This window comes from Aulonocara stuartgranti (genome assembly GCF_965226115.1).
Source record: "Aulonocara stuartgranti genome assembly, chromosome: 17".
NCBI classification, from domain to species: domain Eukaryota; kingdom Metazoa; phylum Chordata; class Actinopteri; order Cichliformes; family Cichlidae; genus Aulonocara; species Aulonocara stuartgranti.
The window spans coordinates 2,092,885-2,118,010 of record NC_138953.1 but is presented as its reverse complement, the minus strand read 5'-3'; the positions used below and the strand labels follow the sequence as shown (position 1 = coordinate 2,118,010).

Genomic DNA, 25,126 nt, shown 5'->3' with positions numbered 1-25,126 from the left:
AGAACATGCATTAGTGTGCACCGCTGCAGCTTCCTTCTCCGTCACTGTCCTGTCTATTCTGATACTTGTCTGCTTTTACTGATACAACACATGTGCAAGTACTACTACTGTGTCTGTTTCTTCCTGAAGTTGTAGTGCTGAACTGTTGCCTTAATGATCAACTTTGATTATAGAGTCAGAGTAATCTGCTTTTCATCGATCATATCTTTAAAACAAAGCATGAACTGTTTGGATTTTATGACAACTGTAGGACGTTATCTCTTTGTAGAATTGTAATGTAACAACAATGCTACACGTGAATACTGTGTCGAGATCATAGACTACTTGTTTTTGTCAGTCTTTGGTTCTTTTTAGTAGAAAATGTTGCAAAGCAAGCAAACTGTAAAGTCTTTTTTAAAAAAAAAAGTAAAAAAAAAAAAAAGGTGCAACCTTCTACCTTAGGTACAAAGTGTGGCAACCAAACAGTGAAACAGGTCCTTCCTAATGAAGCTCTAAAAACCAGCGACATCGCCCACAAAAATAGAGAAGCAACGTGAAAGAGACATGAACAGAATGCAGCTTGCACACTTTACAGGTATATATGTAAATGATAATGAAAAGTTATTTTAATTGTGTGACATTGTTGTGACATTACACACATTACACCCCCCCCCCCCCCCCCCACACACACACACAAAAAGCATGAATTTAGTGCTAATGCATACACACATCCACTAAAAAGATTTCATTGTATAGTTATTTACAAGTGTGGCCTGTCCACAAAAAGCCATGTCGTCATCATTTTGCATTTTCTTTTCCCCTTTGCATGCTGAGATCACAAGGCCTGAACCGAAAGTCTGTCCAGTCATTCTGTAAAAGTCAGGCGTCACTTAGTTCAATCATTAGGTAGTAAGAAGTGGAGTGAACTGTTCTTCTTCTGCCGTGTGACAGGAAAACCACATACACAGTGCTTGCTGGCATTATCTCTTTATTACATCATGGCACCTCTTTCTGTTTGTTTCTGTTCGCTCCCCTCAGCTCGTGTCCCAGGTTCCCTTCATACAGAAACGTTCAGAGACACACAGAGTAAATACAGCAACAATTAAAAAGTGCTAAAACTGCAGAGCTAAGGTAATATACAGTGGGTTGTGTATATGTGGATTATATTTACATAGTGAACAGAGGTTCATAAAAACAACTTTGCCCTAAAAATAACAAGATTTCTTAAAAAAACATAAAAAAATCTTCCCACAGCTGACTACACAGCAAAAAGATGCATTTGCATTAGTCGGTCAACCACACACCTCTGTGAGATTGATGCAGAGGATTAACAAGCCTCAGTTCTGACTATGACTTAAAAGCCTGACTGTGAACTAATTCAGCTTAATCTGACTGTTGTTCTGCTCCGTCCTGAATACTGAGAGCCATAAACTGCAAACAAAGCAACCACTTGTGGCTGCAAGAAGTCTAGGAAACAGTCCTCAGCCCAAACCAAACACTTGATGACTTCATTTGCTCTCATTATGGGCCATGCTAAATAAAATATCAAGTCCAACTTTGGTCATTCTAAGTGCGAGTATAGTCATTATACTCGCTCATTTACTCAGTCATTTTTGACCTAAGTCCCAACCAGACGTTTTCATTATCCACTGATATCTCTGTTGTCACACCCCCCCCCCCCCCCCTCAGGTTAAGTCAGAGCTTCCCAAAGTGTGGGGCCCGCCCCCTAAGAGGGGCGCAGAGCCATTGCAGGGGGGGCGCGGTATGAAAAAGGAAAAAAAAAGAAAAAGGAACGCTTGGACACTGCTAGCATCATGGACAGGTTTTTGACGGGGCTCTCACACAAACGCAAAGCAGGAGATGAAGCGTCGCTGAATATGTTTCCAAACCAACTTCATTCTAAGCCAAAGACTAGAAAATATGGTGAAGCAAATCTTCCCTTTGGCTTCACCTGCACAAGTGCCGAGGTAGGTCTCCCTGCAGGATTGGTTTTCCCTTCGTCGGGAGCAGCGCTGGGCTCTCCAAATCACGGACAAACAGGATCCCACATTCTTGATTTTTAGTTCACAAACACTTCTTGCAATGACTAACTGCTCCTGACATTTTGGAGATGTTAGCTCTTTATACAGTAAAGTTACAGCTGGATACAAATAACATCAGGCTGATCCTGCAGCGATTTGTTCCCCCGGTTCAAATCACGGACTAACAGGATCCCACAGCTGTTTATGTTTTTGAACCTATTTTGCACAGAGAGGCATTTTTTGAAAAATGTACTGACAGCAATGTTAAATATTATTACACAGGAAAGAAACAACTACACGTAAAATAATCACACCGTGACGCCTCTGCCTTTGTAAATAGACAGTAACTGTTTGTATATGTAAGCGTGTAAAACCTGCAGACAGTCAGATTAACAGGATTTTGTTTCTATCTGCCATTCTGCAGTTCATCTCATGTAAACAATAACGTGGCCACAGCGTGACGTGAAAACAGGCACATACCTCTGACGTTGCGTGACAAACTCTATTCCTCGTCCACACGTAAACACAAAAAAGGAGTTTTAAAAAATCTCTTCATGATTAGTCGATTTTTGTTGTTTTTTCCCTTTTGTGAAAAATAAAACTGAGATTTTACAAGCATCAGTTGTTGGACCTTTATTGTCCAGGTTATATATTAATGAGACTGATGAGAGTTGCATAGGAACTCAAACACAGTACATTGGCTAGACTCGTCATGCGTAAAACCTAACATTTAAAAACCCCAACGATTTATGAGGTTATCACATGGCTGCATGTTCTGGATACGTGGGTGAAGGGAGGAGCTGAGCTGTGAGCCGATCACTACCTCGTGGTAAGTTGGAGGACGCTGGACGGACCTGGCGCCCCCAAACATACAGTGGTAATGTACAGATGATGAAAATAAAATATACCTTAGAACATGCCAATAAAAAAGGGGTTCAACAGCACATCGCCTAAAACATATAAATAATTTAATCACTGCAGAAGAAAGGCATCATGGAAAAATGAATAAAGTGTGGTATAAGTTAGTCTTTATTTTTTTAATTTTAGCATAACGACTGTGAAAGACCAAGCCAATCACTGCCTTTACTTCAAAACTGATAACATTGATAATTTAATTAATATTATTAGAAAAAGTAAAAAGAACTGAGGGGGGTGGGTGCATCTGTTTTATTGATCAGATCAAGTTTAATTGACTTGGTGTGTTCCTTGTTCCTGAGCACTGTGCATACATACAGATACATTTATTTAAAATATATTTCTTCTACCTTGTATAGTGTACATTTTAGGTTATGCTGCATCTATTTATTCCTGCTCTTTCCACTTTGCTGCTGGAATAGTGTGAATATTCCCCTGTGGGACAATTAAATGCTTCTTTATCTTATCTTCTCCTGACAAGTATCACAAGAATTTTCATTAATCGACAAACAAACAGCCAATTCACTCTTCCACAAGGACTTCCAACCCCAAAGTGTAAGAGCTAGGCTACTATGTGACACACAAAGCAACATTAGACACAAATTATTTAAAAGTCCCTCTGATTACATGAAGGTCCCAGGAAGATATCGCTGGAATACATATAGACAAGTGAGATAAAACATGTTCCTGAACACACACACGAACACACACACACACACACACACACACACACAAGATAAACAGCATAATCATGTTCCCCCCAGACACTGATGAATAATGCATATGGAGCCTATTGCCCTGGCAACCAGGTAATCAGATGGCCCACTGTGTGTGTGTGTGTGTGTGTGTGTGTGTGTGTGTGTGTGTGTGTGTGTGTGTGTGTGTGTGTGTGTGTGGGATCACAGTCAGGGAGCATGAGTGATGGGCTTTGTTCCTCTGTGCCGAACTATGAAGAGGCTGTCAGCATCTCACCTCCAGCATGAAAGGTGTGCACCCATGGATTTGGAAGCTGGGCTGCACCTGTCACTATTCTTAAACCTCGGGGCTTTTATGTCTCATACTACAGCATAATACATAAAAAAAGGATTCATCTTGAATATCCTGGATATCTCCTGAATATCTCATGTAAATTAGCCCCTTTCTACACAAAGTCTATCATATGTAGACGTAACAATGCATCATGGGGATACAGAACAGTCTGAGACAGATCTCAGCTGTTTCCTTTATCTGAACAGGAAGAATCAACACTACACCAGCTATCACAGCACATCGAAGCTGGAGAGGAAATTCATTAATACTGTGAAGGAATATTAGCTCCTGGCATCATATTTAAGACAACCGATGCTCCACAATTTGGAGTGTGTAGTGGGTTTCATTTAATTTCATTCTTTCACAGCTTCAAGTAGGAGCTTTATCCTTGTTTCTTACCCAATCATAAAATTTACAGGATGATTTGGAGTTCGTTGCTGCAGAACTAGCTGCAGAAAGCATTTCTCAACTATGACACCTCCTTTTAAAACTACATGGCTTTCACAAAGATGGCTCACATATGTCCCAACTCAATCAAACTTCGTCTAACCATAGGTCTACTGTGGAACAGTTCTTTTCTGCCAACACTACATGTTCCTCAGTAGATTTTAGTTTAGCCTTTAGCTTCTTCCTGTTGCAAGACTTCAGCCTGTTCTCCGGGGCACAGATCCATGTAAAATGCCTTGAGGCAATTGTTCCTTTGATTTGGCACTATGCAGATAAAATGGAATGGAATTAAATTCTAACCGTACTGAACTCATTCAGACAAACACAGAGAGTCTTTGTCTTCTCTTGTCCATTTGTATTGTGTAGACAAGCAGCATTTTGGGGCTCTTAGGGTGTTTTCAAACACATATAGTTCAGAATCAAGTGATGCGCTTGCAAACTTGTAGCTTTTTCCTGTTGTTTGGTTTGTTGTCCACAGTACACAGAAAAATCCAAGTGAACCAAAATGCGTCACTACAAACCACGTGAGAATGTTCAGTCCACTCATTGGTCAGGTGTGTTTGGGGTACGAACAACAAAATTAAATACAGGAAGAAGGTCCTGTGGTCTGGACAGTTACACCTTCCCGTAATGAGAACATAAAGCTATGTGGCTCTGGTACTTGTAACGCACATTTACATTTGGAAGTTGGTTGGATTACGTTCACACCACAAACTAACTGCTCTGGAGTTTTTGAACCACTTTCTCCACACGGTCTCAGTGCGGCTGTTGTCCGTACCCGAGTTCACACCGGACCAAACACAGCAGGTGTGAAAACACTCTTTGTCCAACCAGTTTCCCTGACAATGGTTGGCAGGCTGGCCCATCCTTTTGGCTTGCATCGGTTTTTGTAGGGCTTCAATCAGCTGTGTTGGCAGTTAAGTAGTCTTTGCTACACAATTAATTAATTAGCATTTGCTACAGAAATGCAAGAACAGCACTAATAAAAAATCTTTTGTAGTTTTGATTTGTTATTTTGTGTTTTTGTGCTTGTGTTGCACTTATACGTGGAGTGGAGAATCTTTTATTTTTAAACCAATGGAGCAAAGAATCTGAAGTATCCTGGATTGTTAGCTAATAAAAAATTAAAATGTAATAACAGTTGGCTTTTAAAGTGAATTAGCTGAAACAGTAGCAGCTGTGTAGTACCAATTAGATGTTTTTTTTTTAAAAAGGGGGGGGAAAGTGCATAACAGCGTTTATGATTCATGGCTTCTTTTCTCACTTGATTTTAGCTGTTGGTTGATTCATCCATCTCTCACGTCAGACAAGAGTTCATGTGCTCCAGCAGCGTTTCACACATTCCATGACCCCAGTGCTCTACAAGCAGCACCTGCTACATTTTGGCAGCCACACAAACATCTCATATGTGCATGGAACACAGATTCTCTCTAAACGGAGCCAGCGCCTGCTGTGCTGAGCTCAGCTGCCAGCGACTGGCACTGACTGGGTGAGAGCAGCACCAAGTCCGTCTCCTTAGCGACAATACAACTACAAATGGGGATTGTTGTTGAGGTATCAGAGGGAAAGGAAGGGGAGCAGGGAGGAGGTCGGGCTAATAACTTCTAATCTCTTAATCATGATGGGTTATGCTTAGAAGATGAGGCCTGCAGGGGGCGCTACTGAGTCTGTGTGTACAGTGTGCCAAAGTGTAGGTCTGTAGGTGGGGATGCTAAATTTGATATTTAATCAAATTTGAAAAAATGAGTTTGCAAAAGCGTACATTTGACTGTGGAAAAAAAACAGCATCACATGCTCCCACATGGCAGTACCATGTGATATGACAATACAACTTTTGGGAGGGTGTGAGGCCATTCCAACCCCCCCCCCCCCCTTGGTAGAAGCACATATTTCAATGGTTCTAAGGTAGTTGTTCTTCTTTTTTTTTTACTTGTGTCAGTGAGTAGTAAGCACCTACTGGAGCTGTCAGTGCTCCAGTGTACTACAGTGCTCTTGTGTACCAGTGACTAGGCTCAGTTCAAGCAAATGTGCTTAAATACAAGTTATTTGGATGCGTCACCACTTGTCCGTCTGGACGGAGACTCAAAATCTCACCCCCAGATTACAGGAAGTTGGTTAAGGTGTTCAGAAATGACTCAGAAACCACCAAGGCTCAAGCCTGCCATGGAACGGAAACTGCTGGAATACCAGCATCATGATTTTTCTCCCCATACATCGAGAGAGTGCCAGCCATGAAAAAAAAAGCCTCTGTGTCAAAATCGATATTTGCAGCTGCCAACAACAAGCCAAATGGCTTCTGGAGAGAGGTTTTATGGTCAAATGAGACAAAGATTAAACTGTTTTGTCACAATGAAAAGAGAAATGTTTGAGGCGAGGCCAGGTTTTCAGACCGAACAACAATCTACCAACTGTCAATATAATGTTGGTAGTGTCATATTGTGCAGGTGTTTAGCTGCCAGCGGCAGTGGTACATAATGAAGAAGAAGGACTACCTCCAAATTCTTTAACTTCAGCTCAATAGTTGGGTGGTGTTTTCCTAGAGGACAATGATCCCATCAAAAGTGTTTTTGGAATGAGCAAAGCAGGCTAGCATTAGGTTTCTGGAATAGCCTGGTCAACTCATTGTCATTGGTGAATGGATTGGTTCTTATATAGTGCTTTTCTACTATACCTGAGGACTCAAACCACTTTATACAATCTGCAGCAGATTTTTCAAGTTCTTTATATCTAACATAAACACACATTCATACTCCCATGGATCAGAGAGCAGCTTGGGGTTCTCTTGCAAGGATTCCAAGGATATCTGGCATGCAGACTGGAGCATCCAGGGATCAAAGCACTAACTTTCCAATTAGTAGATGAGCTGCTCTACCTCCAGAGCTACAGCCACCCCTTGTTCGGAGACTGATGAAATCCTTCATGGGCACAATGAAGAAGGAAGCATTTACATACACAAAAAGAGAGAAGGAATGTGTCAGGATGCTGTGGGATTTGGAAGGGAAAATGCTAGCCCACAAGTCCCTTTATCTCTGCTAAGCTGTAGGCACCACAGTAGCTTGTGTTCAGCATTCTTTACTTATGACACAGCTGTGTCGGCACACAGCCAAATGTCGGGCTGTGAGGGGTGGAAGACCTACACACCAACCATCCATCAGTTTACTACCAAGTCTGTTATGGTATCCACCACATCACTGGTGAACCAGTAAGAGTTCAACTGAATTCTGTTTTATTTACATAGTGGCCAGAACTATTGCGTCAAGTAACTTTAGATTCTATCAAAAGAGTCTAAATATTAGAAAGAAAACCCCAACAATGATGAGGAGGCGAACCAGTTTTCATGTTATTTATCTTTGGCCCTTCTGTGTTTTGTTGTTATTTTGCTAATAAATTAATAAACACTAATTCAACACATTTATATATTTTTATTTATATTTCAGGAGGATTTTATTATTTATCTTCATTTAGGAGAAAGTCAGGCCTGATAATGCCTTGCACATAAAAAAAAGATTCTCCAGAGTCTGGAATATAGCTGGTTTGTTTACAGCTTATTTATTTTATTTACCATCTCATCAGTACATGGTGCTATCATGTACTATCAGATGCTTGAGTCAAGATATTGGGATGGTTTTAAACATGGAAAAATTGGATCAATGCATCCTGTCAGAAAGAGACAAGAGAAAGATTTAAATGTTATTTCTACACTAAAGAGAAGCAAAATGAGAGAAATTTGATCTTTGTTTCTAGTTGTTTCTAGTTAATAGAAATATAATGTCACATCTGCTACTAGCTGTGTTTGAAAGTGTACAAACCTGATGATACAAACTCCCAAGAAGTCCGCAGTTGTTTTCTGAGGATAAGGAAGTAATTTGGAACTTATCTCAAAAACAGCTGGAAACCTATGTGTCTGTCACAATAAACAAAGCAGTGTTGGCTCAATATATTTTATGTATTGATCTGTTGTGCACTGAATTACTCAGCAACTGAAAAAGCCTGAGGCACTGAGGCATATTGTTACAGTGATCTTTAACAATCTGTTTTCTTTCCTTGTTTGTTTGGAGATTTCTAGAAAATTTGTTTCATCATAATTCTTGTTAGTCAGATCTAAAATAAAATAGCATTGTTTAGACTTGCAATGTGCAATGCTGTGGGTGTCATCGTTTCATAAACACTATTGTTGAGATGAGACAACAGCAAAAGTGGCCAGCAGGTGTCACTGTGGAGAAAGGCGCCCAATTGTTCTGGAAACTCGATGCAACTCCAGCACAACTGCTTCAAACGTTTCAGTGTTTCACAAAACACTGCTTTGTCCATCACTAGGGAACACACAAGGACATGTTAGCAGTCACGCTGACAGGGAAACTACAACTATATACAAACACAAATATGCACTCTGGGGACAATCAAGAGAGCAGACCATAAGACGATTATGGATTTGTGTTATCTGGGCATTTTCACATTTTTCTGTTCCAGGTGCTATGTTTGTTTTTCTTTGTGTGATATCCTTTTATTATGTTTTCTCCTATTTTCTCCCCCCTTCCTTTTTCTGCCTGTCAGCTTAGTCACTGTCATACTACACATATACTGTAATAACTGAAATTACAGTAATGGTTCTCTCCATCTCCTTAAACAATAATAGAAATGAATAAATACACAGATAAACAAACCACACAAACAAGAGGAGACCTCATCTTGGAAAAGCAAAACTACATTTGGCACAACATCACATTAGGAGTTTAATTTTGTTTGCAAAGCTGCCAAACGAGAATTAGGATTTTTTTTTTTTAAAGCAATGTGGTAAAAAATAACTGGTGGTGAAACAAGGTGGGCAGGAGCCAGGATAAGCTTTCAGGTGAGCAGCTCGAGCGAACACCAGTGTGAGTGGATCCCATTGATTGATACATGAGCTGCTAGTTAATATATCAGAAGGTCACACAGGCATCTGCCAGCTAGAAGTGATCTCAGTGAGTATGCAGCTTAACAGAACAAGAGAAATAACAAAACTCGGCGCACAATAGTAATCAAAACTAAACTAAAAACTCAGTAACTGGAAATCTCAAACTGAGCTGCAAGCAACCCAAAGGTGAGTTAGAAATCATCACCATGTAGTTTGCAAAAAGCATAATCCCAAGATGATTGAAGCAGACAGCTTTGTCCCCTTGGCTGTGCCTGAAATCCACAAAACCTATGAACAGAGCTCTCAGTGCAGTTGTAAAGGGAAAAATATAAGTTTACAATGTTTGGTAAGTGTGACCAGGATGAAAACAGCATTGCTCCTCCTAAATATTCAAACTCATGATGTCATGGATCAGCTTCATATCTTGTGGATTAGGACTAGTGGTGCAACGGATCACGGTTGATCCGTAATCCGAACCAATCCCACTCCACGGTTCGGCACGCACGTGATCCGAAGATTCGAAAAAGAAGAAAAAAAAAAAGTATGTGTATGGGTATGCGGTATTTAAGCAGCCCTTTCCTGCCCAGTCCGACCGGGCTAAAGCTATTACAAAAGCTACTGGGGTGTTTAGCTGCAGACGGGAGGCCGTATGATGAACGTGCTTGAGCCACGCTACGCGTCCACTTCAGTGGCAAGATCGTTCCAAGCATGTATGAGCAGGAAAAGATTTAAGTTATGGCTGAACTGTCCCAGGCATCTTCTGTTGCCCAACTACAAATGGGTGGACCTCCAGGGCAACGGAAAGCTACATGACCGCTCATTATGTCACAGCGGAGTGCGATATAATGAGCTCTATGTATTATTGTAGGGTCTACCTTACAATATAAAGCGCCTTGTGGCGACTGTTGTTGTGATTTGACGCTGTATAAATGAAACTGAATTGAATTGAAGTGAGTGGTAGATGCAAAGCCCTATACTGCCCTATATTGTACCATAATTTGTTTTTATATAATTTCGTGGAATAAGTATTGAGTTGAATGTTTTTAACAGGCAAAAAATACTTCACTAAGTAAATAAGTAAATGCTAAATTTTTGTCTTTTTTCTTTTTTTGTTGATCCAAAAAACTGATCGGATCCGTGACTTAAAACCGTGATCCGATCCAAACCGTGAGATTTCTGATCCGTTGCACCAATAATTAGGACTCAGACTCAGTGAACTCAAACCTTAGTCCAAAACATTGGCAGAGCAGGGACTCCAAGTGTCCAGGACACAACATAAAACATCAGGAGGAAGTTATACGTAACACAAAACACAGAGAACAATCGCTGTCAAAATAAAACAGGAAGTAAAATACAACTAAACTTGGGGACCAAGATCAACTTGACAGAGGAGAAATGGACACACGAAAACAGAGAAACAAGACTGGAACACAAAAAGGGACTAACTAAATACTACCTAGCAGACACCCAACCCAAAAATAACCTAAGATGAAGGATTGCTGACAGATATAATAAACAACACGAAGGAAGATATAAACACTGCAGCCAATGTTGCAAAAAACAAAGCAAAACAGGAAACAAGACTAAAACACATCACATCACTGGCCTGATCATCAAAGCCAAAAGCAATCATAAGCCTACCCTTAAACATGAAGTGACACATCACTTCATGCTTAAGGGTTTGTAAATGAAGCATGGCAGACCCGACAACATATTCGCACTTTTCAGCACGCTTTATTACAGTTTTTGTTTCTTACAACTCTCGGCTGCAGCTTTTCAGCTGTCAGCCACACACAACACCAACAACAACAACTTCAGTCAGGACCGAGTACAGACAGGGCAGGCGTGACGAGCTGATCCGGCGCCACACACTACGCCCCGCCACACGATGGTTTCACGCCATCAAATTAAGCCATTACTAAAAAGCATTTTAGCAAAAGTTTACAAAACCATTTGATGTATACATCAATATATATGAGGTAAGAAGCAAAGCTCCTTCAATCTGTACTCAGTCTGAAGAGTGACTGCTCTGGCCACCCTGTTACATCTCATAGGACAAAAACTACGAGGTAGAGAGCCGACTTCCTAACTGTGCATTTCTTTGTGTACGTGTGTCAATAGTCAGCTGTTAGCATGGCAGCTGTACCCACAGGGATGTGGGACCTCTGCCTAGCAGAGGTCTCACCTACTGGGGCCTCTGCTAGGCGTTCCCAGCACACTACACGTTTAGGTGCACCGGGTCTGTCCAGCGTCCTCCCCCGCCACCTGATCCAACTCACCACCAGGTGGTGATCAGTTGACAGCTCAGCCCCTCTCTTTACCCGAGTGTCCAGAACATATGGTCGCAGGTCTGGTGATACGATTACAAAGTCGATCATCGACCTGCAGCCTAGAGCATCCTGGTGTCTAGTTTCTTTATTGCTTTAATTAGTTTAAACTAATTTTAATCCACCAATAAAACTACTTCTCAAGAAAGGAGTAAACGAGGTTGTGTTTTGCTTGCTAAGAAATTACTACGTTTTTAAAAAAATGCATATATAAAAACAATTTTAAAGATACATACTTGGGAGCAGAACCAATGGGTGTGGTGCTCTGACCCAAAAATACGAAACATAAATCGCATAGTCCCGAGAGAAAGACTAAGATATTGTTGGTTTGGGTCTCTTTGTGATATATATTAATGTAGCGCAATTTTTCCAACAGTGTGCTATTAGGTCAGCCTGCTGTATCTAAAGCTTCTCCCAGTTAGGCATAAGCATCTGGAATTTGTTTAACCATATATCTTTAAGATGAACCACAATCATATTAGTCATGCACAACAAAGCCCTATTATGTGGAATGTTGGTCTTAGTGACAGCCGGATTCTGCCGGAGGTTTCTTCCTGTTAAAAGGGAGTTTTTCCTTCCCACTGTCACCAAAGTGCTTGCTCATAGGGGGTAATATGATTGTTGGGTTTTTCTCTGTATGTATTATTGTAGGGTCTACCTTACAATATAAAGCCCCTTGAGGCCACTGTTGTTGTGATTTGGTGCTGTATAAATGAAATTGAACTGAAAATTCCATCTGAGCCTTCAAAGCACAATGACACAATGGCTCCGTTAAACCTAGAGTACTGTGAGCGTCCTGAGGCTTAATAAGGCTTTACCTGGAAAACACATTATAGAAAAAATGGAGCCATGATAACAACAGACATAGACAACGACATGTTTGTTCAAAAGACCGGTGAAAAACAGCTGGTGTGTGAGAGAGAGTGTGTGTGTGCGCTCAGTGGGTAAAGTGTATATCTATCTTTGTGCTGCCTTGACACTAACCTTCGAACTACACTGGAGCATAGAGACACAGCTCACTGGAGCGCCCAATGCAAATATGCATTCTGGTTGAAACTCTTAGAAATGACTGAAAAACATCTGTACACAAGGGATTCAACATGATATTCTGCTTTCCGTGCCACAGATGCAGCTTAGACAAAGCAAACAAACACATTTAGAACGTCCACCTGTGTTAGCATAGCACCTAGTTATATCAATCTAAAACTGAAGAAGAAAACTAAATATAAGAAACAAAACAAGACAACACAGTTGATTTTGTGCGTGAGCCCAAGTTTTTAAAGTCTTAAAAAATAGCCCTGATATAACTGTGATGTCGTCTGGGTGATCTAATTGCAGCCATTGAGAGTCGAAGGTTATACAACAAATTGCTTTATGGAAACACTTGAGTGAAGTTCATATTATTCATTCTGATCTTTGCAATCCACCACGTCTTGAGCGAAATATTTAGCTCTTTAGCTGCTAAGCGCTTTACTATGATTACTATACTTGTATCTGGGTCTGTAGCTTCTGGAACAATGAACTAAAAATGAAATAAAACAGGCAAAAACATTTTTTAGGCTACAGTTTTTAGTGGTTTCATCTCTTTCTGTGACAGTAGTCGCAGACTGGAGTGATTTTCTTCAATTTTCTCACTATTTATTTATTTTTTTTAAATCCCTGCTCATCAGCTTCTCTCCCGATCAGACTGCGTACCTATCAGATTTGACCGTTTTGTCACGTTTCACTGCTGCACTAAACAATCCAAGCCAGTCTTTCAGAAATAGCAGCTGAGTTGCTCTAATCTGTCTTGACAAGTACACCAACACCCTAATTACATAACCTGGTGTTGCTTTAAGGGTAGGAGAGAGGGCTTTATTTGTATGTGACTGAATGTGGCTCGAGCTCAATCACACAGATTGAAACACAGTTAACTACGAGGTAATGATGTGATGATGGAGGAGATTTTGGCTGTAGGGGAATTAATGTGGGCTGTGAAATAATAGGACAATCCATCAAGGTACTTATGCTAACAATGTGGGATTAGCAGGGTTTACCAATCGTTTGTATTTAACATCCTAAGATTAATAGAGACAGCTGATAGAAGCTGTAGTTTTACATCAGACAATATCAAGGTCAAAGAATGATTTCAAACTGGTACCAGTTATGGTAGATCAAATTTCACAACAGAAAAGATAGACAGAGAGAGAATATGACATGAACTGCTTATCTGAGAGAGGTCATGCTTTTGTTTATTCAGCCTTATCACACAGACCAGAGGTCAGTAGATGAGTTGGAGCTCATTCTCTGAAAAATCAAAGTCCAATTCGGCTAGTAAAAGGATCAGGACAAACACACACACACACACACACACACACACACACACACACACACACACACACACACACTGTGGATTGACAAATGAGAGGATGCAGTTTTCACCCTAGAAAACTCTCTTACCCACCTAAGACCCAAACTCTTTCATGGTGTGCACTTTTAATTTCTCTTTGCTATTTGGGCTGATTGGAACCTGATGAATGTAAAAACAAAAAAATTACCTGATTTTTTTTAACCTGGTTTTTGTTTCTGAGAAAGGATTATATAATTCTATAAGAGCAGAAGCAATCAAAAGTGACAACTTAATATCTAAAAAGTAGGGCTGGGCCATATTATACCGTTCACGGTAATACCGGTATAATGTTAGGCAACGATAGGAAAATGAAATATCGCGATAGAATATGAGTAAAACGCGCATGCGCAGTGCCTTTGTTTTCATATGCACATGGCCGATTGTTGAGTGAAACAGATGAACCAGCATTGGTTTGTAAAACTGGTGCAACTTCCGTGATGTGGAACTGGTTTGGTGTTTGTCCGTCAGATACACAACAAAGCACATTTTTTTGCAGAACATGCAAGCGGCCGTTGTTATTGTCGTATTTGTCGGACTAAGATGCTCTTAAATCTGGGAGTAATCTGGGTCCTAAACTCCGTGTACTTCAGGTCAAACAACACTGCAGCATCACTTAGAGTTAAAAACTGTCTAAATTCTTTCATCTTTAATAAAACGATCAGCATTGCTGCTTTACCAGGTGTAACTATAAAGTTTAACTTCCAGGCATCCATGAAAACAAAAGTTATTACATTTAACGGAGTTAGAAGTTAGCAGGAAGCTAGCGGAAGTTAGCTCGCTAGTTTCGCTAGTTACCTAAGCATGATATTGCATGTTCTGACTGAGAGATTTCTGAAAAAAATCAAACGTACAGCTCTGCTATCACTTCCAACATAAATGAAGACAGGAAACTAAACAGCAGTGATGTTTGTAGGGTTACTGAAGTTGGGCTAGCTGGTATATAATGATGTGCTACGTGATCGCTAGCGACACAGCTATGTTAGCATAACATAAACAGTGAAGCTGGAGGACGAACACTAACACTTTTCCACTTATAAAAGTTAACGTGAAGGTTCTTCATGGTTAGAAACAAATGCAATCGCATGGCAGGATGCTGTAAACGGACCAAACTTCAGTCAGGAGAACAACTGAGATAATCCATCCACAATACGAGGTTAGTCATTAATATACTGCAACAACATGGGAATAGAGCAGCTGCCAGAGAATTCAACATTAATGAATCAATGGTACAGAAGTGGAGGAAGCAAGAAGAATGAGTTTAATCAAGTTTGATTTATCTGACTGCTTTGTTTCGCTTAATGTGCCTTATAATCCCGTGCACCTTATGGTCCGAAAAATGCGTACTGCACACTGCAGTTTAATGTTGCAAAGCACCTCTTTTTAACTTCAGTGGATATTATACATGGTTATGCTCAGGATATGTCAGCCCATTTCTACTGGAAATGCCTTTTGGTTAAACTTTCAGCAAGGAATTTGCATTTGCACTGTTACATTTTTATAAAGCTTTAATGTACATAAAAACCAGCTTCTTGTTTAAGTGAAAATAAATGGAAGGTTGTCTTTTTGCGCTAGTAATGTTGTGGAGTTGTATTTTGTCTCGCATCAATTATATCGTCGGTTATATCGTTATCGCAAATTTTCAAATATATATCGTGATAAATATTTTTGGCCATATCGCCCTGCTCTACTAAAAAGCATTTTAAAAAAGTCCCTGTGAGCACTGTGACCTCACAAAGGTAAAGTGAGCTCATTACACATCCCGACTGTCTCATATGACAGGCTTTATGGTGTTTGTATAAATTCTTCCAACATTTTCTGGTATCCATGAACAAAAACAGCTACAGTGATGTGATGTCAGCAGCAGCTCTAATCCGTCATAAGGGTCTTAGCTACCACTGGGCAGTCTATCTCAGTTATGTAAGGAGATTTACAGGCACTCTGCCATAACACCACACTCTGCAGTTACCGTGATCAAGTTTATCAGAGCCAATACTGCCTGTATATGTCCCCTGGCTGTATAATGCTGGAGCATTATATTTAAAATCAATGAAAACTAATTTGGACTCATTAGTCAAAGCTTAGCTTCCAGTGTACTCTGTTCAGCCTTTTTTAGTTAGCTCCTCCCAGTAGCTTCTGTTTAAATTGTGGCTATTGATTTTTCTTTCATTGCTAACTTATTTTTCTGTCAAAAGTGATAGGATGACACACACACACACACACACACACACACACACACACACACACACACACACACACACACACACACACACGTGAATCAGTTGATGAGTAAACTTGTAGCTTTTTCCCATGGTTTTGGTTTGTTTCCACACAGAGAAAAACCCAAGTGAACTCCAAGCGAACCAAAATGCGTCGCTAGAAACCATGTGAGAATGTTCAGCCTGCTCATTGGCCCGAAGTGTCTGGGGAGGTAGTAACAACAGTAAATACAGGAAGAAGATGCTGAGTTCTATCGGAGAACATAGAGAATTTCCATTTATTTCACATGTAAATTGTAAATGCATGGGTGCTTCTGCCAACAACCATTGCAGTCTCTCTCTGCAGCTTCCCTTTTAACTCTTCAGGCTCGTGCCTGTTTATTCCATAATTAAATGCAGCCGCTCTGAACAGCTGCAATCAAAGAACAAAACCTCAAGCCTCTACACAAAATCAGCAACAGAAAAAAAGTCAGTGGAGCTGACTCATCATGGTCATGTCCAACTACAACTGTTGCAGAAATCTACAAGAAACAATCTTTTCGGCTTTCACTGCCTCTTTTGTCTCTTTAAGGTCATGTTGAGACAGAACATATGGCGCTTGGGGTTAGAGGTCACTTCAAGGGAGGGGCGATGAGATGGTTGTTCAGGCCTTTCAAGAGCAACTGCTCACTTTGGTTTAAGAGACTGAGAGGGGTTTGTGAAGGGATATTACGGCAACAGCTCCCAGCATCCTTTGAGGTTGGCAGGCCCCGCTGACTCCCACAAGCAGGCGATGGACCATTACCACCCCCTGACTCTTAACTTTGATTAGCAGCCTCTCATCCAGGATGGGGCCCCATATCTCCTGACTCGTTGCTTCCCTTTTATCAATGCAGCGCTGCTCCAAACAGTAAAGTGTCATTTATACCTACGTTGTAGGCTGAATCTATGTACAGCATACACACATGGCCCATGCCACTGCCAGCATTTATATCTGTGCAGTCCAGTGCAACATGCAGTTACATTTCCAGGGAAATGCACCTCACATTGTAGGTAGAGCTGGGCGATAGAACGATAACGATATGTATCGCGATATAACTTTTACTCGATAGAGAAATTAAGCTATCGCGATAGACCTCGCCGCTCTTGTCCTCAAAAAAAAAAAAAAAAAAAAAAAAAGGTCAGCCAATCCAAATTAAGTAGCGCAGAGCCGAACCAATCACAGCCGCAGCGTCACGTCGCGTGACTTGTTACGTACAGCACAAGTGCCAAGCCGCACGTGTGTTTGTTTGGGAAGCAGCCAGCGCGTAATGGAGGAAATGAGTGTGCCGACTAGAAAAATCAACCGAGCGTGACCGAAGAGAAAACAGATGATGGTTCCAATGCCGGAGAGATTGTCGAACGGAAGAGCCATAGAAGCTCCGTAGTGTGAAGGTATTTCGGCTATTTCAAGTCTGACAAAAAACAGAGTAGCGTGCACTGTAAATTGTGCCGAAAGCAAGTCTGGAAATACAATAAACTGGTGCATGCGTCACACTGTGCGCCACGTTATTGTTTCGGTGAAATGAATTTCTACAATACTGTTACTGTTAATTGTACTCTCTGCAGTGTTTAAATGCTTACATATACACACAGTTACTGTCCGTCCACACATACGACTCGGTTCTGCTTCTATGCCCCAGCTTTGTTTACTTTTTCCCACCGAGGCTTCTAGACTTCTGATTGGCCAACATTTCTGCACGGTTAGGAATCTAGCGCCACCTGCTGCTTTGGCATGTTCATAGCAGCGTTTTCCTTCATTTCTCCCTTTATGTGTGGACGAGATTATTTTTTAAAACGAAAACGGAAAATCTCCGTTTTCAAAAATACCCGTGTACGTGTGGACGTAGCCTCAGTCTCTGACTGGAAGCGCTAATTCGTCATTCGGCTTTTGTCAGACTAAAGTAACTGTTAAAACTGTTTGAAAAGCTCAGCTATACAACAAGGAGAGATTGAGAATTTCCTTTTAGTTCTCACTTTATTTGATATTGACAAAAGTTAGTCAGTTTTGTCTGTTCTTCTGTAAAACAAACTAAGATTTATTTTTAGAATTAATATTTTGTTTCTAAGTGGAATTGACAGTTTAGTCTGTTTCGTTTGTTCTATTTTGAAACTTAAACGCTTTAGCGGCTGCCTTTTGTGTAGTTTGCAATATTTGCCTTTATTTATCTGAAAAAGTCTCATGTTCCTTAAGTACATCTACCCTGTTGAACTTATTATGGGAAATAAATATTTAAATCAAAACAAGCTGCTGATTATTTCACATTTTACTTGTGAGCAACGGCACATTTAAATCTTACAAATATAGTTATTTGGCTGATATCGTGATAGATATCGTTATCGCCTGAAATGAAAAAAACATATCGTGATATGAAAAAATCTCATATCGCCCAGCTCTAATTGTAGGATTTCAGAATGGTCTGTGGTTATGATGTGACTATAGCAAAGTTTAACACAGAATTATAAAATCCCTGTAAAACTAACAATCTAAAATGTAAAGGACTAAGAAAAAGACAGCAGCATTTTTTAAAAGTTAAATCCAACATCTGTGAGCAAGATCTGGGATCTTCTTCAACACTGAACATCCGACACAACTATGTGGCACGCGTAGAGTCGAGAGGTGACAATTATTTTATAGTTCACAACGCCATAGAATTCATTTTATCATTTCATTTGTTTGTCTTCATGCTACTTGGTTAAGTGAAGCAAAATTAAACAGATTATTATTCCAGGAAATCTATACGAGATCTGACATGATATGTTGGCCCAAAAATTTAAATATGGTTAAATCACTGAGTGGGATCTAATCTGATTGAGGAGAAACACTTCAAAAGTCTACCTGAAAGCTCGATGTTCCACAGGTTCACCAAACAACACCTTCAATGGTTTTTGGTTTTTCTGGATAGATCTTTTTAACCAAAGGCAGAGCTTCCGCCAGCTTGAGCGAGTTTGGTCAAAGCATGTGACAATAAATGAAGGAGGAACCATCAGAATGGTATGAACTGGTTGTGATATCGTACTTTTCTACTCAAGCATTTAAAGCACTTTATACAACATGTCTCATTCACCCATTTACACACACATTCATACAAGTGCTTGTTGTTCTTTTGGGAGCATCAGAACTCAGCCAGGAGAAAACTTTTGTCTCCATGTCAAGTGAGGCAAAAACCTCCACAGTCATTAAAAAGTCCACCTTTAGTGACAAGTTCTATAATAAGAGGATGCTGTTGGTCAAAGATTGAAGAAAGCAGAGTGGAGTCAATAGCCTGAGTGTGTGTAGGGGAGTAGAGGAGGCACTGCTTAGGCCTGGCTGTGTTATATTACAGAGATGTGCTCAGTGTAGCCTGGAGGAAGTGTCCAAACAGATTACTCTAAAAAGCTTAACGACAGGCCGGCCATGCTGACAGAACACGAGGCAACAAATGGGGGACAGCAAAGTAAAAGAGACTGAGGCTAGAAGAGAGGAGAAGGAAGTAATGATGCGTGGAAGAAAGAAACCCACATTCAGAAAGACTCAGATCTGTAGCAAGCGTGGCAAAAGTGGAGTCACCGTCCAAAAACTCGGAAAGAAAAAGGAGTTAAAAATTCTAAAATGAGATCAACATTATTATTACAATACAAGAACTGCAGAGATGTTAGCAGTCATTAGCCATTGTAAGTGTCTGTGCCATATAATCTGTCCATTACCCATGCACGCTATTGTTAACGTGAGTCAACAGACGCGTCCGTTACTGTTGTTAGTCCCTGTCATTAGCATACTTGTCATGTTGGCCATTATGATGCAGTCGTTGTCCTGACTGCTCTCAGGCTGCTCTGGTGCAGACAGATGGTCCAGGCCAGTGGGGAGTTTTAGCAGTTTAAATCCCATTGTGGCCTGCAGCAGCAGCCCAAAGACACTCCCACGTCACGGCTGTCCTGTAAGCCCCTGTGCTTCAATGATATTTAAACCTGCACTGGGCAGCTTCCAAGCTGGTAGCAAGGGAGGTTACTGTGCAAACACAATATTAAGAGTCATAAATGGGTATAGAATGGCCCATCGGAGAAGTAAATCTCCCCAGGGATCGATCACACAGCATCTCACAATATGACACTATCACAATGAGAGATTATTATTGAGATTTTTAACATTTTGCAATGCTGAGTATTGCAATAACATATATTTCAAATTTATCACCTTATTTCAACCGCAAATCCTGTTCTCACGGTTAACTTCGTCAGTTTCTGTTGTATCCAGTAAGAGAAAAGTTATTTTTGCTACAAAATGAGATTCTCAGGCATATCAGCGCTGTCACTACAACCTGTCATAAATGTTGCCATAAGATGAAAGTTGAAATCACATCATATATGTTTATTCTTTTTATAGTTGAGCAAGCTTAACATAAACAGTTGAACTGGTAATGAAAACATTTTAGATACATTCCTGCAAACAGGAATGGTAATGAAAGGTTATGAAAGTGTCTTTCGTAACCTGGAAGATTTAGGCTACAGGGGTCTGAAACCACCAGCTGCTTCCCCTCCACCAAGAGCGCATACCTTTCTTACATCGAGAGACAGAAGAGAGATGTGCAAGCCATGACCTCATATCTAAATCTACACGTGACAGCTCTCACCCCAAAGTTAGCTTTTCAGGCTGGTCACTTTAACTCCACAATGCTGCTGACCCAGAATGCATCTGGTGTTAGAATGCACAAACTATTTTAGGGCCTGTATGACAGCCAGGATGTATTTATACCCCTGAGGCTGAGTGGTGTGGTATGGGCTGTGGGCCCGGGCTGAGACAGTGACCTCTTACAGGAGACAATTAACCAGTTAAGAAAAAGTTCCTCACCAGCTGATCGATTCTGAAGATTTCAGCTCAAGAGCAGAAGATAAGTTTGACTACATTCACATACTCAAAAGACCCCTTTTGAAGGATGCAGGTGGATGATATCAAGGATTGCCACAACAACACAGTGGCCAATGAGCTAGGATATACTACGCTTAGGATTGGCTGGTTACCAACAACGAAACTTTTAAAAATAAGAGTGAGCATTGTCCAAGAGGACATAAATTGTGCATGATGTTATTTTCTCTGACGTATAAATTAATGAAAATATAATTAAAAATACAAACTGATACAATTACCCACACATGGACTTTATTTTTCACCAAAGTCCATGTGGGAAACACTTGTATGATAATAGACAGAAGGTACGGCCAACTCTAAAAGGAGGTTGAGGCAGGTCTGCAGGAAGTTGGGTCCTCTTAGTAAAACAATAAGCAGACGGAAATAAGGCCACAGTAGCGCACAAAAAGCTGGGAGGAGGGGAGTCGCAGCCTAAAAAAAGCAAAAACAGCCTAATGTGGGTCACTCTGTTTGTTTCTGCCTCTAACTTAGGGGCAAAAGAATAAGTGGGGTGCTGAGATGCTGCCTAAGCTTGAAAAACAACCAAACAATCAATCGTTGCAACATTATCTTTGTGTACAACTGGAGATCACCAGAGACCGTGGCAGCAGATCTGATTACAGACAGTCAGAGCAGCTATTTCACACTTTTTACTATCGTTGTATTCATAAACATTTAGTTCATTTATAAGAAAAACTGATTCCATATTCTTTTCCTGATAAGATTTCTTCTTTTCACAGCCTGAGAGCCCAAACAACAGGCTATTTTATTCGACTGGGATTTTTCATGGTAATAGTTTGACAACATGATGAGGCTATACTACATCATCTTTCAGCCTTTGTTGTGTCCCAAAAGTACGTATGATGAAATTGCCAAAGATACGCTATTTGAGCAGAACCAGCTCAATGATTTGGGATGAAGGATTTCTTGAGCTGGTCCAGAGGCTCCCTCTTAGAGCTGACTAACTAATCTTGTGATTTTCTTTTTTAAACAGCCCATTGGGAATCCTCACCAAGCTGGCCACTTCACCACTGATCACCTTTGATGAAGTTTAAAGCATAGGAAGCATATAATGCATCTTTGGTATAAAACTGTAGCTTCCCACCACAGTAGTTTTAAGTATATTTTTAAAATACTTACTTATAAGGGTTTTTTTTAAACAAATGATGCCTTTACAGTTTGTATCTCAGCAGTGCAGCAGAGGAGCATCACTGCTGAGCAGATGGCCACAGTCAAGCAGTGTCTTTATGGAAAGCAAGGATAAGCAATTGGTTTATGAAACCCAGTGCTGGGAAGTTATTTCCCCCTTTCAATAAAATTTTAATATATATCTGTGTATATGTTCAGTTTCGTTTGTTCTAGATTAACTTCACTCGTTTCACTTAATCATCCAGGCTTTAAGCCAAGTCACTTGTGTGCAACATGAACACATTGACTTTACGATTCGCAACTTTGCCCCAGAGGCAAAAGTTACAATTCAACTGTGATGCAATACAGCAAGCAACTCTCTTGTTGATCCACAAAGCAAAGCTTTCCACAGTGCATTTAAAAAAAACCTCCACTCTGGCTGTTGCAGAGGGAGAAAATACAAACTGAGCCCGTGAGTGAATGCATCTGGTGACAAAGCAAACGTGCTGAAACTGAGGTTGGTGCCACTGAAGAGCAGACATCGGCTCTCCTTCAGTCACCAGGATGAAAAAGATTTCTGTGAATACACAACAGGGATCCTGCCGGAATTACATGTCAAAAATACATTCTGCTGTGGAGACAAAATCCCCATCTTAGTCCACACCTGTGGTAGTACTGAACGTAACTATGCTTTTTTATTTTACTATTAAAACTCATACAAACAAACCGGCGAAGAACGCGTAATATATCCAAACATGTCTTTATTTTGCTGTAAAAGTTACTTAAAATGTATAATTTTAAGCCACAACAAGCATCAAAGTCAAAATCGATTCATTTGGGAAACACTGACACTGAAGCTGCAGAGCAGCTCTGAGACGTAGCACAGCACAGGAAGCCCAGATCAGATTATAGGATTCGGAAAAGATAGGTTACTGCTGATTTCTCAAAAGCTTATTACCTTAAATGACACTGGTTTCCGCAGCTCATATACTGTGATCAGACAGGAATGATGCATATCTTTATTCTAATGTATAGACACTGCTTATTTGCCCTGTAGTAACTCTTTGAAGTAACTGTTTCATTCCACTTATTTGTAAAGGTGTGTGTGTGTCACTTGTGTTTTAGGGTGTTCTGAAATCTCACTATATGTCACATAAATGTATTAAATGGTTTACAATAAAAAGCCAGAGCTCCATAGCGGTGGATGGATCGTTACAGTTAACAACACCGTGTTAAGCGAGAGGGGACCGCTGCGGTTCCATTTGACTTTAAAACACGTTCATAACTCAACAACAGAAAAGAAGCCACATACCTGCTAACTCGTCCGGTTCAAGTCCCGTTTCTGTGTCTATTCCACAAATAACAAAGTAGTGCGCGAAGCGGCAGGGCGCCGCGGCCGACCCCGCGGAGGTCCCGCTCATCCCGGCTTCGGTGAGCTGCGCGGTCCGTTCCTAGTTCTTCAAGCGATACATCCAAGAGGAAAAGGCGGGGGGCTAAATAAAACGCTCCAGTCTTTGATAACGCTCCACTGCTGCGCGTCGTATGAGAAAATGAAACATTCGCAGTATAAGAGCTGCTTTAAAAAAGTTACCTTTCAGTGACCGGAGCTTCTGTGCAGCTTCCCAACACACTACTAACTCTACGGGAGAAGAGAGCTGTGTGAATCCCCGCCTCGGCAAAGCTCGGAGGAGTCGGTGACGAGGCGGGATATTCAAATACGACCTATGGTCCTCATATTCGTCAAGCTGACAGACTGCAACACACGTAGGGTTGCCAACTCCCTGAAAAATAAATAAGGGACACCTCGTGGCCAGGGCCGGGCAACCCAGTTGTCTTCACCCTTCCCAGTGTGGTGAATTTTCTAGCTCTTTTTTTGTGTGTGAAATTATTTTTTTAACCATTTGACTTGAATTTGATTTAAGTAGATGTTTATTCTTTGTGATATGAACACATGTGAAACAAATGATCATTTAGCCATTTATTTTTAGCTCAAAATGACAACATTAACACATAAAACAGGTCTCCTTCTTAAACAGAAGCCTGTCATGCTTAACTTTTGAGAATATAAGTAAATCTTTCTTTAAAAGAACTCTGTCCTGCTTAACTTAAAATAATAGAAAACAATAGAAAGAAAAACATTCTTGTAACAGTGCACATTTAGTGCATTTAGTACAATTGGCTTCAGTTGAGGTATTATTTCAGCTTTTCTAATGCTAATCAGCTGCTCCTGTTTGTAAACCCGCTTGTTCCCATGATTACGCATCTTAACTCATCATCATTATTCATCTATGTATTACTTTTATGTATTAGTCATCTATTCAATTCAATTCAATTCAATTTTATTTATATAGCGCCAAATCACAACAAAAGTCGCCTCAAGGCGCTTCATAGATACAGAGAAAAACCCAACAATCATATGACCCCCTATGAGCAAGCACTTTGGCGACAGTGGGAAGGAAAAACTCCCTTTTAACAGGAAGAAACCTCCGGCAGAACCAGGCTCAGGGAGGGGCGGCCATCTGCTGCGACCGGTTGGGGTGAGAGAAGGAAGACAGGATAAAGACATGCTGTGGAAGAGAGACAGAGGTTAATAACAGATATGATTCAATGCAGAGAGGTCTGTTAACACATAGTGAGTGAGAAAGGTGACTGGAAAGGAAAAACTCAATGCATCATGGGAATCCCCCGGCAGCCTACATCTATTGCAGCATAACAAAGGGAGGATTCAGGGTCACCTGGTCCAGCCCTAACTATATGCTTTAGAAAAAAGCATATGTAATCATCTATCCTTGCAGTTGTTTATTACACAAAATAAATTATATTATCACACTTCTGGCCACATAGCGCTGATATTCACTGCACATGCCCATATTAACTT

General features: G+C 40.6%; 1 protein-coding gene across 7 annotated transcripts in view; it reads right to left on the bottom strand.

Annotated features, from left to right (window-relative positions):
- Window positions 1-23,994, bottom strand: part of LOC309692794 (DENN domain-containing protein 5B-like) — a 78,094-nt gene extending 54,100 nt beyond the window's left edge. For 2 of the 7 annotated variants that reach the window (XM_082511595.1, XM_082511596.1), the window contains exon 1: window positions 23,561-23,982. In XM_082511595.1, coding sequence (XP_082367721.1) covers window positions 23,561-23,669 — 109 coding nt within the window. In that variant the 5' untranslated portion in view covers window positions 23,670-23,982. Of the gene's footprint in view, window positions 1-23,560 lie in introns of all 7 variants that reach the window. The other 5 variants (XM_082511598.1, XM_082511600.1, XM_082511601.1 and 2 more) reach the window with 4 other exon arrangements.
- Window positions 23,995-25,126: the final 1,132 nt, after the last annotated feature.